The sequence below is a fragment of the Mastigoproctus giganteus genome, chromosome 10 (genome assembly GCF_048544385.1).
Source record: "Mastigoproctus giganteus isolate SK-2022 chromosome 10, ASM4854438v1, whole genome shotgun sequence".
In the NCBI taxonomy this organism is placed as follows: domain Eukaryota; kingdom Metazoa; phylum Arthropoda; class Arachnida; order Uropygi; family Thelyphonidae; genus Mastigoproctus; species Mastigoproctus giganteus.
In genome coordinates, this window is record NC_143584.1 from 200713605 (window position 1) to 200727236 (window position 13632).

Sequence of the window (13632 nt, forward strand, 5' to 3'; positions counted from 1 at the left end):
AACTATATAAAAGACATGCAGTAGAAACAGAAAGTCTGTGAGACAGAAAGTGGTGAGACTCTGTTAGAGATGAGTTATTAATTAACCTAACTGCCCTCTTTTGAATGGAATCTAGGAGCCTGAGAGAGGTTTTGGGGCCACCACCCCAGATGTGGGAATAATATTCCATTGTAGGGCGGATTTGTGATTTGTACAGAGTGAACAGCTGTTTGAAAAGAAAGTAATGCTAAGAGCAAAACAGAAAACCCAGTTTTTAGATGCAGAGGAAGCAATATTTGTAATGTGCTTATACCAAGAGAGGTTAGAAGTCAAGGTAATCTCTATGACAAGTCTCTAAGATAAGTGTAGGAGCAAAAGAATTCTTTTTGCGAGACATAAGACAGGACTGAGTTTAAGAAGGATTGGAGTCAACTAAGTTATCTTTAACCCCACTGGAGATCAGCATTTAAGCAACTGATAGTGAATATTTGTAATTTGGCGCTGTTTGTGCAGGGCAAGGTTTCTCAAACTGGAAGGTTGTTGTTGTTGTTTGGTTTTTTTAGGAGCATTAGCAACTAAGGCCATATTGCTCTGGGGATATGTGGTGGTCATTCCCTGACCTTTCCGAATCCTCCGTATTTGGTGGTCATGGGCTTGAACCCTAGTCTAATCAAGAAGCATGTGCTGCGCACTGCTGCTCCTGCCCACCTGGCTACAGAGGCGCCCCCAAACTAGAAGGTGGAATGCAATGTGCTATCATCAGCAAAACTATGGAAATGATTTCGGGTCAATGGAAGAAGGTCATTAAAATACAAAAGGAAAAGAGTGGGAGAAAGTACAACCTTGGGGAACCTGCATTAGTGGAGAAGTTAGAAGACAGAGAGTCATCTACCATCACCCATAGTGAACGGTCAGAGAGAAAACTGGATACCCAATTACAAAAAACAGTTGGAAAACCATAAGATGGAACCTTTATGCCAAACAATCAAAAGCTTTTGAAATATCAAGAGCAATTGCTTGAGTTTCACCAGACTTCTCCATTGAATTTGTCCATAGGTGGGCAACATAAGGCAGAATATCACCAGTAGATTGACACTGATTTAATCCATACTGGCAATTATTAATCAGATGGAAGATTTCTAGAGTTGGTGGTTAATGATTTCTCCATTACTCTAGAAAGAGTATAAGTAAGTGCAATGAGACGATAATTGGATGGGAGGGATTTGTCACTCTTTTTAAGAACTGGCTAGATATGAGCAAATTTCCAAGCAGAAGAGAAAACACTTTTGGAATAAGAAAGTGAAAAAAGGCGACACAGAATGGGAGTAAGTTCAGGAGCACAGGTTTTGAGAACAAGTGGAGAAATACCAACAGGACCTGGAGCTTTCGTAGCATCAAAATTGTTCAAAATTCTTCTAAAACCCTTCTGACATCCTTTTGACAGATCACTACAGGAAGCATTGAATGGAGCTTACTGGGAATGGTGGAAGGTGGTTTACCAAGATCATCAATACACGTGTTGGAAGAAAAATAGGATGCTAGCAGATCAGGAATATCAGGATTATGTAAATTGATTTTAAGCATTTGAATGAAAACATGGAGCGATGAACAGATGTACTGCCACAGGCTCAATTGGGCTCAGGCAAGTTAGAATTTGAATGGTTTATTGAGCTCCTTATTAGGACAGTTAGTTAGATGTGAATGAATAGTTAAGTGAATCCCTTTAAATTATAACAAGGTCTTTGTTAATTGATTGGTGGCATACTGCTGGAGTAATGGAAACAGAATACATTACGATGATCATTGGTGTTCCAATATAATTTGGGCATTGTCTGCAAATTAACATATTAATTACACAAAAATAAAGTGTCATACCAAAATCTCAGTGCTTAAGTTTTCAGTAAAAATTACCATATAAGTTGACCTTTCTGACATTCTGACATATAAGTTGACCTTTGAAGTACAAAAAAATCACTTAAGATTTTAAGTTCAACTTGCATGCTAACATAAAATCCTAAACTTGAATCAAAGGTATATACTTAAAGTTAGATAGACATGAATTAATACTATATGTATATTTTACACAAATATACATTGCTGAACATCTTTAAAATCAAAGAATTTGTTCATCTTCATCAAGTAAAAACAGTTTATGGAATTTGTTGGGAGTTTTCAGGTTTATCTTTTAAATTCTCCAGAAGTAAACTTTTAAGATTGTCAGTTTCTAATAGCAGTAACTTCCACATTGAGGCATTCTTTACAGAGAAATTAATTTGCAGTACATTACTAAACAGGTAAACAAAGAATAACTCGTTGCATAAAAAAATCTCCCATGTATGTATATACATGGCATCAATAAGAATGATGTGGCATCACCTATGCTTGTAGGCTTTGGTTTCATGACCCTTCTACATAAGGGAGTATGTATATACTCCTTATGTAGAAGGGAGTATATACATACACTCTATTATGCAATATATTAGGCGCCTCTGTAGCCAGGTGGGCAGGGGCAGCAGTGCGTAGCACATGCTTCTTGATTAGACTGGGGTTTGAGCCCGTGACCACCAAATATGGAGGATGCGGAAAGGTCAGGGAATGACCACCGCATATCCCCGGAGCAATATGGCCTTAGTTGCTTATGCTCCTAAAAACCAAATAACAAACAAACAACAAGCACTATATTAAAATGCAAAATGTAAACTTTTAAAAGAAAGAAGAGAATTGAATTAAAAAGTGGTTCTTAATGCAGATTTTACTCTAAAACACCACTATACAAAATTTGAATTATATGCCAGAATATGTGGTTCATTAATATTAATTTAATTTAATTAATTATTTAAATTATTATCACCAAATTTTTATTTTCTTTAGTCCTCCATTTTTTTTTTTTTTTCTATATTTTACATTATTTAGAATTAGCTATCTAACAGGCATTAATGTAATTTCAGGAGAATCTTTAAGAATAAATGCAAGCATATCAGTGAATAGGCCTGGAAAATCCTTAGGTGTTAGAACAAAAGTCAAAGATATAAGTGACATTAGGCTTGTTGCTGATGCAATCGGTAAGTGATAAACTATTATTTATTTAATAATAAATCTAAGGATAGTAATGAATAATACCAACTTTGCATCTATCATTAAAATCAAGTTCAATTGGCAGAAAAATTTGATAGTGTTTAGCAAGTGGATGCACATTTGAAAGATCCCAAATGGTATATCAACTGGAATGTTATGATCTAATAATTGATATATCAAAATAGCTAAACTAGTAAAAAATAAATAGTTTAATTTTTCAGTTTAGATATATTTCTTTTTTATGGATTTATTTTTTTCATCTCCCATTGATGAAAGAGATTCTTGAAAATGTTTGTAGATGTTTAATTATATCATTTTCAGGTGATTTTAGTAAATATGCCCTTAATTCTAAGTCATCTAAGCATTCTGTTTTATTCCAGTCCAAAATTTTTCAGGGAAATGAGTACTATATTGTGTAAAAAGGTAGATGGAATAGGACCAGGGTATGTCAGCCAGGGAAGCAAAAGTTAATGATGTTGTAGAGCAGATATCAACTTTTAGGGATACAAAATTGCAGTATTATGACAACTTTAGAATCATAATATTCTCCATCTGCTATATATTCTTCACACACACTCTAGCAACAGCCTGCATGTGTGGAATGTCCATATAGCAATGGCCTTTCATTAGCGTTTTTGAGTTATGGGAATGGAAAGGTCTGTCTAGAGAATACTGTGGGTGAAGTAAGTTAGTGACTTATTGGGGTATTTCAGTGCAGTATTTGAAATTAAATCAAAATTTGTACTCCTTGCTTGCATTTGATTTTGATCATGGAGAGACTCTATGCTCTCACTGAAAACTGAGTGGTGAGCACTCATCACTTATTCTTTAGCGAGTGAAATAGTGTGATTTAGATTACTGCATTGAAAAATTCATGCTATCCTGTGGTATAGTGTAGTGAAAATGTGACTCAATTCTAGGGGTTAAAGTTAATTATAGTTAGTGCTTTTAAATGAAACTTTCACTTTTATATACCACTTGGCTGTTCACTTAGACAAAACTATATAATATCAGTGTAGATACACCATAGTTTACCCATAAATTTGAACTACGTATGTAGTGTAAAAGGCATCGTTTTAATTGTATCTCATATTGTGGATGCCTTCACAATGAGATAGCTGGTATTGCACTACTTCAAATAAATAATGCTTCTCTAGTAGAGAAGACTAGGCCTTTTACACTACATACGTAGTTCAAATTTATGGGTAAACTATGGTGTATCTACACCGATATTATATAGTTAATTACCAAAACCCATAAGAAATTACTCCTTGTTCATCTTCTAATACTTAGACAAAACATATTATTCACATGAACTGTGAATACATTTGCTGATAGAGACCACTTGCCAGCTGATAAGAAGCCAGTACAGTTCAAAACAGCTGTCCTGGCAGTGTCTCAGATTTTTTAATGTATAGCAAAGTCATCACCTATTCTAGTGATGCTAGACAATTTAAAAAGATATTAGCAACTTGGGGAGAACTGTGGATAACATTATTTGTCATTTGTCTCTAAGTTGAACATAAGCCCAAGCTTCAGCATTGAATATGTGATACCCAGCCTCTCCATGATTGAAACTGAATACAGGTAAAATGTATGAATTTTGATTTGATTTCAACTACTGCTTTGAAATACCCCTACAATTCTGAATTATAGATGACTTTGTGGTTTACTGCCAAAGAGAGTAATTGTGTACTTGTACTGCACCAGTGACACTTTGGTGATCACTTCTGTTCTGAAAAGGTTGTATTGATAACAATGCAGATTTTTTTTTTAAGTCTGTTTCTTAGGTAAACCACATTTAGATGAAGATATAATTTAAAAATGTTTAGATTAATTTGGAATTTTATGCTATTCTTATTTTATCAAATACTACTTTTGATGAACAGCATTTCACAAAATGTTTTGAAATGAATACTGAGCAGTGGCATAGCAAATTCTTGTGAGGCTCCAGTGCAGAATTCAATTTTGGAGATAGGGCATTAATTTTATTGGTTTAACAAATGATGAAAATTAGGGCATATATAGGTTTCCACTTAAGAAAACTGAAATGAAAGCTAGAGTGAAGTACGAAACCAGTTTTCCACTTAAGAAAACTGGTTTCATACTTCACTCTAACCGTGGAGATTTCCTTAATATTTTCAGAGAACCAGTAGTGCCAGATAAAGCGCAATAAAGATTTCTGTTAAGAATTATTAAATGATACAGTATTTCTACATATTATTCAGTATTAGAGGTTTCATAAAGTGAGATGTAGGAGAAGTGTTATCTGGTAATTAACAATGAATGTTATACAATCTTGGGAATTTTTGGCACATCAGCACATATTTTGGCAATGTTGTGTTAGCTCCTATGTTATGTTACTTTTTGTGTTTTTTTTTTTTTTTTAGTGTGTTCACAGTCTAGTTTGTTTGTTTATGCATGTTAGAAAACCCTGTTAACTCACAAGGACAAAATCTCATTCTTTCTGCCTAAGATTGGCTGATGAAAGCCATAGTTTAGAGAGTCCTTTAAGAATTGTTCAAGTCTCTAATGAGATTCAAATGCAGACCTTATCAAATGTATGACAGTTAGCAAACCCACTTCTGTCATGGAGAACTTGTCACTGTGTATAATAGAACATTCTCTGAGGGACTGAATGCTATATTTTTGCCTCCCAGTTTTATATCCAGCAGTTCTCAGACTTTCTGAGCCCATGCCTCCCTTGACCTGTAAAATTTTCCCAGCGCCTCCCTTGAAGTAAAATATCTATAATTGTGCAATTTCTTATTTTTAATATGTTAATACAATAATTATTAATATGCGTTGATCTCTTTTTTAAAAATACCCCAAATATTTTCTATAATTATTTACATTAATAATACAGATCAAAAATAGTATTATAATATAATATAATAAAGAAATATAATAATACACATCAAATAGTAAATAGATCAAATGGCCCTTGAGGTTGTTGTTGTGGTTGTTATTTGGTTTTTAGGAGCATTAGCAACTAAGGCCATATTGCTCCAGGATATGCAGTGGTCATTCCCTGACTTTTCCTCATCCTCCGTATTTGGTGGTGATGGGCTCGAACCCCGGTCTAATCAAGAAGCGTGTGCTACGCACTGCTGCTCCTTCCTACCTGGCTACGGAGGCACTCTTGAGGTTGTCACAGACATTCTCTCAGATATACCAGGTAAGCTGTACTTGCTATCCGGGAGTTTAAAACGCTGATGGAACTGATATTCGGGTGACATTCAAGTCAAGTGGACCCAATTTTGGCGAAGTCTGGATGGTTTGTGACAGCCAAATCTTCTGCTTACACCTTCATGATGGTGGGACTATTAGTAATCCTGGGTATAACCTCCATGCACAAGCACACTGTGGGTGACCACCCAGGTGTGAACCAACGTAAGCAGGGGTCGAGGTGTGGTGCCCATACCACATGGAGGAATGCCGCCCCTCTGTGTTACCAGGCAATACTAAGTGGTAGATGACTCTCATCAACCGGTGCAATACCACGACGTAGCTTATTGGAGGCTTGAAGTGGTGGAACCCATGTTTAGTCTCCAGAGCTAATTTCTGGTCAATCCTTCCCTATCTCTTCCATCATGCAGTATGACTGATGATGAACATCATGGTGAGATCCAATCTTCCTTACATTTCGAGGGTACAGCTCTAAAACGGTGTTCGCAGGCCAGCTGCTAGTTAGTACACCGGACCGAACCTATTGGTAACTCTTTAGGAGGCTTCTGGATCAGCTAGTGTAATCTTGCTACCTCTGCTCTGCCAGATAGTGACTGGAGGGAGTCCGAGTAGTGTGTATGCGGGGGGCATTGTCAAGGCCATGTTATGTTAAGGATCTGGGTATATTCTTACCATGTGTACGCCATATCCAAAAATTTCATTACTTCATGCAGCATGTCCCCCCCCACTTTTTCTTACCATTGAATACACCATGAATTGTCAAACTAATAGAGTAAGCTTATCTGCGAAAAGATCTAAACCTCCCAAATACTTCCCAGTTCATTTCACAAATATATGTGGTCTCAATTCTAATCTCAATGATGCCCATTTCCACTTGCAGTCGGCCAAACTCCACATACTTTTTCTGACAGCATCTCAGTTATCGGTTTATTCAACTACTGCTCATCTGAGTTGTCCAAATTATTAGCTGTATGATTCCTTTTGCCTCAAAGGTGGTACTTGTGCATATGTCTGTTCCGATATTCCCTGTCAGAGACTTGGTAATTTGGAATCTCCCCTTTTCGATCTTCTCTGGCTTAAAATTTCTCTACCTCATTGTGTCAAATTCATCTGTTGTCTGTACCGTTCTCCCACCTCCACTAATCATTTGGAGCTCTTTGACTTTCCCAAGTCCAACTTTCCTAACAGTGAGGTAATTTTCCTTGGTGATTTTAATGTTCACAACTCCAGCTGGACCTCCACATTGACCTGGCTGGTCGAGATGCTGAGACTTTTACAATTAATAATGACCTTGCACAGATTGTTCATATACCTACAAGAATACCGGACAATCCTAACCATACAGCCGACACGCTTGATCTTTTTCTCACAAACAACCCTTCTAAGTACACGGTCGAAGTGAGTGGTCCTTTAGGCACCTTAGATCACAACTTGGTGATTGTCTTCTCCAATGGAGCCTTTATCTCATAGCTATTCCCAACCTCGTTTTGTTTGGCATTACAAGAATGCAAAATGGGACGACCTGCGAGATTTCTTTTCTTCATTTCCTTGGTCAGATTACTGTTTCAAAACTTCTCTGATGTCAACGTTTGCTCAGATTATGTCAGTGAAATTATTCTTGTAGAAATGGAATCCTTTATTCCACATTCCACTTTAAAATCTCGTCCTTTATCTAAACCTTGATTTTCTAATAAATGTGCTAAGGCTGTTCAAGAGAAGAATGCTGCATATCATTATTGGATTGTTTCCAATTCTTCAGTTTCATTTTCTGCCTATACCAAAGCTCGCAACGATTGTAAAGCAGTTATTAATCAGTCCAAACTAGATTTTGAACAGGCTTAGAGTAGAAAACTTGCTTCTTGCCCTAATAGCAGCTGAGCATTCTGGTCTCTTGCCAAAGCTAATGGGTGAAACTTTTGCCCATCTCTGCTCCCACCTCCGTCAAAACCAGATGTTTCTGTTGTCACTTCAGCCAAGGATAAAGCTGACCCACTACCATCCCACATTTCTTCGAACTCGTGTATTAATGATCTTGGAAAAACACCTCCCACCATTCCCAACACGCTCCATTCAATGCCTCCTGTGGTCTTCCGTCAAAAGGATGTCAGAAGGATTTTGATGAATCTTGATGCTAAGAAAACTCCAGGTCCTGATGGTATTTCTCCACTTGTTCTCAAAACCTATACTCCTGAACTTACTCCTGTTCTTTGCTGCCTTTTTTCACTTTCTTATTCCAAAGATGTTTTTCCTTCTGCTTGGAAATTTGCTCATATCCAGCCAGTTCCTAAAAAGGGTGACAAATCCCTCCCATCCAATTATCGTCCCATTGCAATTACTTCTACTCTTTCTAAAGTAATGGAGAAATCAATTAACCGCCAACTCTTAAACTACCTAGAAACCTTCCGTCTGATCAACGATCGCCAGTATGGATTCTGTCAGTGCGATCCACTGGTGATATTCTGGCTTATGTTACCCATTTATGGATAAATTCAATGGAAAAGTTCTAGGAAACACAAGCAGTTGCTCTTGACATCTCAAAGGCTTTCGATCGTGTTTGGCATAAAGGTCTTCGAAACAAGCTTCCATCTTATGGTTTCCCAACTGTTTTTTGTAATTGGTTATCCAGTTCTCTCTCTGATTGCTCACTGAGGGTGATAGTAGATGGCTCTCTGTCTTCTAACTTCTCCACTAATGCTGGTGTCCCCCAAGGTTCAGTTCTTTCCCACACTCTTTTCCTCTTGTATATTAATGACCTTCTTCCATTGACTGGAACTCCTATCCATAGTTTTGCATTTGATAGCACATTGCATTGCACTTTCTATTTTGATAAACCTTGTCATGCTCAATCAGCTTCAACTTCTCAAATATGCACTACCAATTCCTTAAATGCTGATCTCCAGGTAATTCTCCAGTGGGGCAAAATGATATATCTCTTTTGGGGATTACCCAGACTTCTAATCTCTCTTTGCACAAGCACATTACAAATATTGCTTCCTCTGCATCTAAAAAACTTGGTTTTCTCTCGGCGTTACTTTTCTTCCAAACAGCTGTTCACTCTGTACAAATCGCAAATCCGCCCTACTATGGAATATGGTTCCCACATCTGGGGCGGTGCCCCAAAAACCTCTCTCAGGCTTCTAGATTCCATTCAGAAGAGGGCAGTTAGGTTAATTAATGACTCCTCTCTTACAGAGTCTCTCCACTCTCTGTCTCATAGTCATACTATTTCTGCTGCATGCCTTCTCTATAGATACTTCCATGGGCACTGTTCTTCTAAATTGGCTTCTATCATTCCTGCTGTCTCTTTCAAAACAGTCCGAATGCATGCTGCCACCAGCCAACATCTATTTACTGATTTACTGTCCAACTTCAAACTCACAGAACTAACTTTTCATCTTCCTTGTTTATTCATTCAACTGCCGTTTCCTGGAACAGCCTTCCTTCATACGTATTTCCTGAAAATTACAGTCTACAGAAGTTCAAGTCTAATGTCAACAAATATTGTCTTTCATCTTCTCAACCTCCAACCCAAGCACAGTACTAAGTACTATAGGTTCTAATACCTCTTGTGTTTAGGGTTTTCATAAAAAAAAAAAAAAAAAGTAGATATCTAATAGTAAAAAAAAAAATCATTCTTAATATTTCCATGGAAATCTTACATAAACTATTACATCATCCGCAATGCCCATGGTAAATTATGGTGCCCCCCCAAGGTGTCACGACACAGTTTGAGAATCTCTGCCATAAACTATTACTGAAATGATTAAGGATGATCAAGGAACTCCTTTTTCATTAAAGCTGTTAGTGAATATGTTGATTATGTGCTCATCTTATACTATTGAATTTGGCTGAAGTCCAGTGTGGTAAACAAAAAATGAGCATATTCATTATACATAGTGCCAATTTATTTGAGATGGAGAAGCTAAATAGCTAAATTCTTATGTCAGTTTCTCTTAAATGCTAGAATGTAACATTAACAAATTGAACACAATTTTGAGATTAAATGATGCATGAGGCTTTCATTTGTCCTGTTTTTAAACTTGTTTAGATAACTATAATTATGACTATACGTTCTCTAGGTAAATTTCATTTATTGCATGTTACAGTAGAAATTGCTTCAAATTTGCTTGAAATCATGGTATTGAATTTTGTGTTGAACGTTTCCATATTTTTCTTTAATAAAGTGCAACATTTCTCCTTTTAAATACAACTTAATAAGCTTTACTGTAGTAATAGATATGTATATTTGTGTTTATGGTATCATTTGTTTTCACTTTCAGATAATGAAATAAATCGTCATATTGATTTATTAGAGAGTGGTGTAAAGATAATAAATGAAACTAGAAAGTATGATTGGATAAAAAAGTAAGAATCCATATTTTTGGAACATTGCAAATTGTATATACATTTTAAATTTACAGAAATTTGGAAAGGATATATTATATATACATATTATATCTATTTATTATTTTTTTTGACTAGTGCTAACATGTGACTGAACATTATATTATCAATCATGCTGCATTTTTCTGATTGGTTTTATCTCATAATGAATGACAGAGACTGTTGACCAATCAAGATTTCTTTCAGCATTTAGAATAATGAATTCCCATATAGGCAGTAGCAATAATGAAATAAATGGTAACGAAAGATAATTGAATGGGTGTCAAATACATTGCTTACTCTTTTAAAATATCTAAGGGTGGTACATAGAGTATATTGATTAATTATTTGATGCAGAAAGGTTTCTGTGCAACAGGTTCCACAAATGTTGAATGGCCAGAAAGTCAGCTACACAAAGACATCAGTACACCTTTTAGGTGGAACCTTGAGAGCTTTTCTTTTCCATTTTATAACTACATATAAGATGGGTACACATATTTGAACCTGAGTCCAAGCATCAAAGCATGACCTGAATTATATACATTATCTCTGCCACCCAAGAAAGTATGCATTGCTTAGTTGGCAGGCAAGGTGTTGCCCTCCATTTTTTGAGATGCTAATGGAGTGGTGCTTGTTGATTATTCTGAGTATGCAGCCACAATAACTGGAATTATAATGGACAGTGAAATTGTGATGGAACTGAAGGAATATCTCTTTGTGGACAAAAGTTTCACTCAGACAAAAGGTACTGAGAGAGAATGGAATTGAAAAGAATCAGAGACAATTGGATTGCAAAAAAAAAAACAAGTTATAATGCTTACAACCAAAACATCACCAATCAGAAAGTACCAAATGCATTGAAATGCTGACAGGATCTAGCAGGTTGCTAATAATAATTAATACAATTTATGTAATAACAATGCAGTCTATTGTTACAATAACCTGTTGGCATTTCGACTAGTCAGTGTTCTGAACAGTCACTGTTTTAGTTACTGACATTTTGATCCCTTGGCATTTTTAACTGTCAGCATTTTGAATATAAGCATTTTGACTGTCAATAATTAGAACTAGGCAGATATGAAGTTTACGAAGTGTGGGCAGATATGAAGTTTTCTGAGCAGTGCAGACGGGCTGCAAGAGTAGCTCATGGTGTCTTGTCAATGATATACAGGAATTTTTCTAGCAGGGATAAGGAGGTGTTATTCCCTTGTATAAGGCAATGGTCAGGCCACACCTTGAGTACTGTATACAGGTCTGGAGGCCTCATTTCAAGAAGGATGTAGAGCTGCTGGAACGAGTACAGAGAAGGGCAACAAGATTAGTGAATGGAACAAAAGGTTGCTCTTACAAAGAAAGGCTTAAGCTTTGCAAATTACAGTGTCTGGAGACTAGGCACCGGCAAGGTGATCTGATAGAGGTGTATAAAGCCTTGAATGGTTTGAGTATGCTCAATACCAATGGGATTCTTCCTCTTGCTCAGAATAATCACTTGAGAGGGCATAAATTCAAATTGAGGAAAGACAGATGTAGGATAGATGTGCGGAAATTTGCCTTTAGCCAGCGGGTAGTTGGTTGGTGGAACAGACTTCCATCCCTTGTTGTGGAAGTTGATAGCCTAAATAAATTTAAGGCTCAGCTGGACAGGTATTTCGAACAAACGGAGGGGTGAAATGGGAGTGGTGTTTTTTTTTTGGCTGATGCTGCATAAGCTTGCTTTCTTGCATCATATGTCTCTACTAATGCTAATGCTAACTAAGAGAAACCTAAATGGAACCTGAGAAGAGCAATGACTTTCTTTTGTATAGCATAAAACGACTTCAGCAACGTTGGGTAAAGTACATTGCAGTTCAGAGGAACACAAATAAAAAAATTTTTCATAACTGCCTTTTTTTTTATAACCATTATAAAAAGGTTTTGAACTACCTTCATGCACATAGTGAAATATGATTATAAATAAATATTTTAAGCATCTTTATACATATTTCTTGAAATATGTTGTTTTTTACATAAAATATTGTATGAAAAATTTTTAAATAATAACCACAAAAAAGGTTCTGTGCAAGATAAAATATATTAAAAATCATGGCATTAACAGATATCCACATACTGTTTTCAGTTAAAAACAATATGCAGATAAGATGAGGTTAATCATAAACAAGAAGAAGACATTATGGGGAAAGACCTTTGTTTAAAGTTTAGTAGAAGAGTTTTAATGTGTATTATTACAAAATTTAACCAGAACAATTCTTAGTAATATGTAATTAAAAGCATAAATTGTTTTTAGAGAACAGTATCTCGGATTAGTTTCTGAGATATTGTTCTAAAAAAAAATGTTATATAAAAATATTGTATAAATATCTGTTAGCATCCTGTTAATTGGAGATATATTTCCAGGTGTACTTTTTCTCTAAGAGATAACGAACACTTCACAGATTACAAATACATGCCTGAATGCATAGTTCCTTCCCTTTTGCTGGCTGATGACACTGACCATGTAAATCCACAAGAAGTTCCACCCATTGTGAATATAGATCATTTAAGAAGACAGTTACCTCAACTTCCAGTGCATGATCGTCAGTATTTAATAGAAAAATACATGATTTCACTAGAAGACACTGTAATGCTTTCAGTAAGTTTTTTAACTTTGTTTTCCTAATTTTACAAACTGTCTTGTGTATTTGAATTGCTTGATATAAATAAGCATTTTTTATAAATACAGTTTTATTGGAGGGGAAGGATGAAACAGGTAACCATGTTGGTAAAGTATATACATATATCTACTGACAAATGGAGATTTAGTGGGTTGAAGGTCTTCTTAAACTCTATCAAAAAGTATCCAGCTATCTGAAATATATACATATATATTTCAGATATATTTCCAGGTGTACTTTTTCTCTAAGAGATAATGAACACTTCACAGATTACAAATACATGCCTGCATGCCTTCCCTTCTGCTGGCTGATGACACTGACCATGTAAAACCACAAGAAGTTCCACACATTGTGA

The 13632-nt window shown here is 35.9% G+C and overlaps 1 protein-coding gene across 1 annotated transcript in view; it reads left to right on the plus strand.

Moving 5' to 3' along the window:
• The window catches only part of LOC150079776 (glutamyl-tRNA(Gln) amidotransferase subunit B, mitochondrial-like), a 65839-nt gene that overhangs the window by 23472 nt on the left and 28735 nt on the right, over window positions 1–13632 (plus strand). The window contains exons 6-8 of the mRNA XM_090383232.1: window positions 2928–3041; window positions 10524–10608; window positions 13021–13255. Of these exons, the coding sequence (XP_090239358.1) occupies window positions 2928–3041; window positions 10524–10608; window positions 13021–13255 (434 nt within the window). The remainder of the gene's footprint in view (window positions 1–2927; window positions 3042–10523; window positions 10609–13020; window positions 13256–13632) is intronic.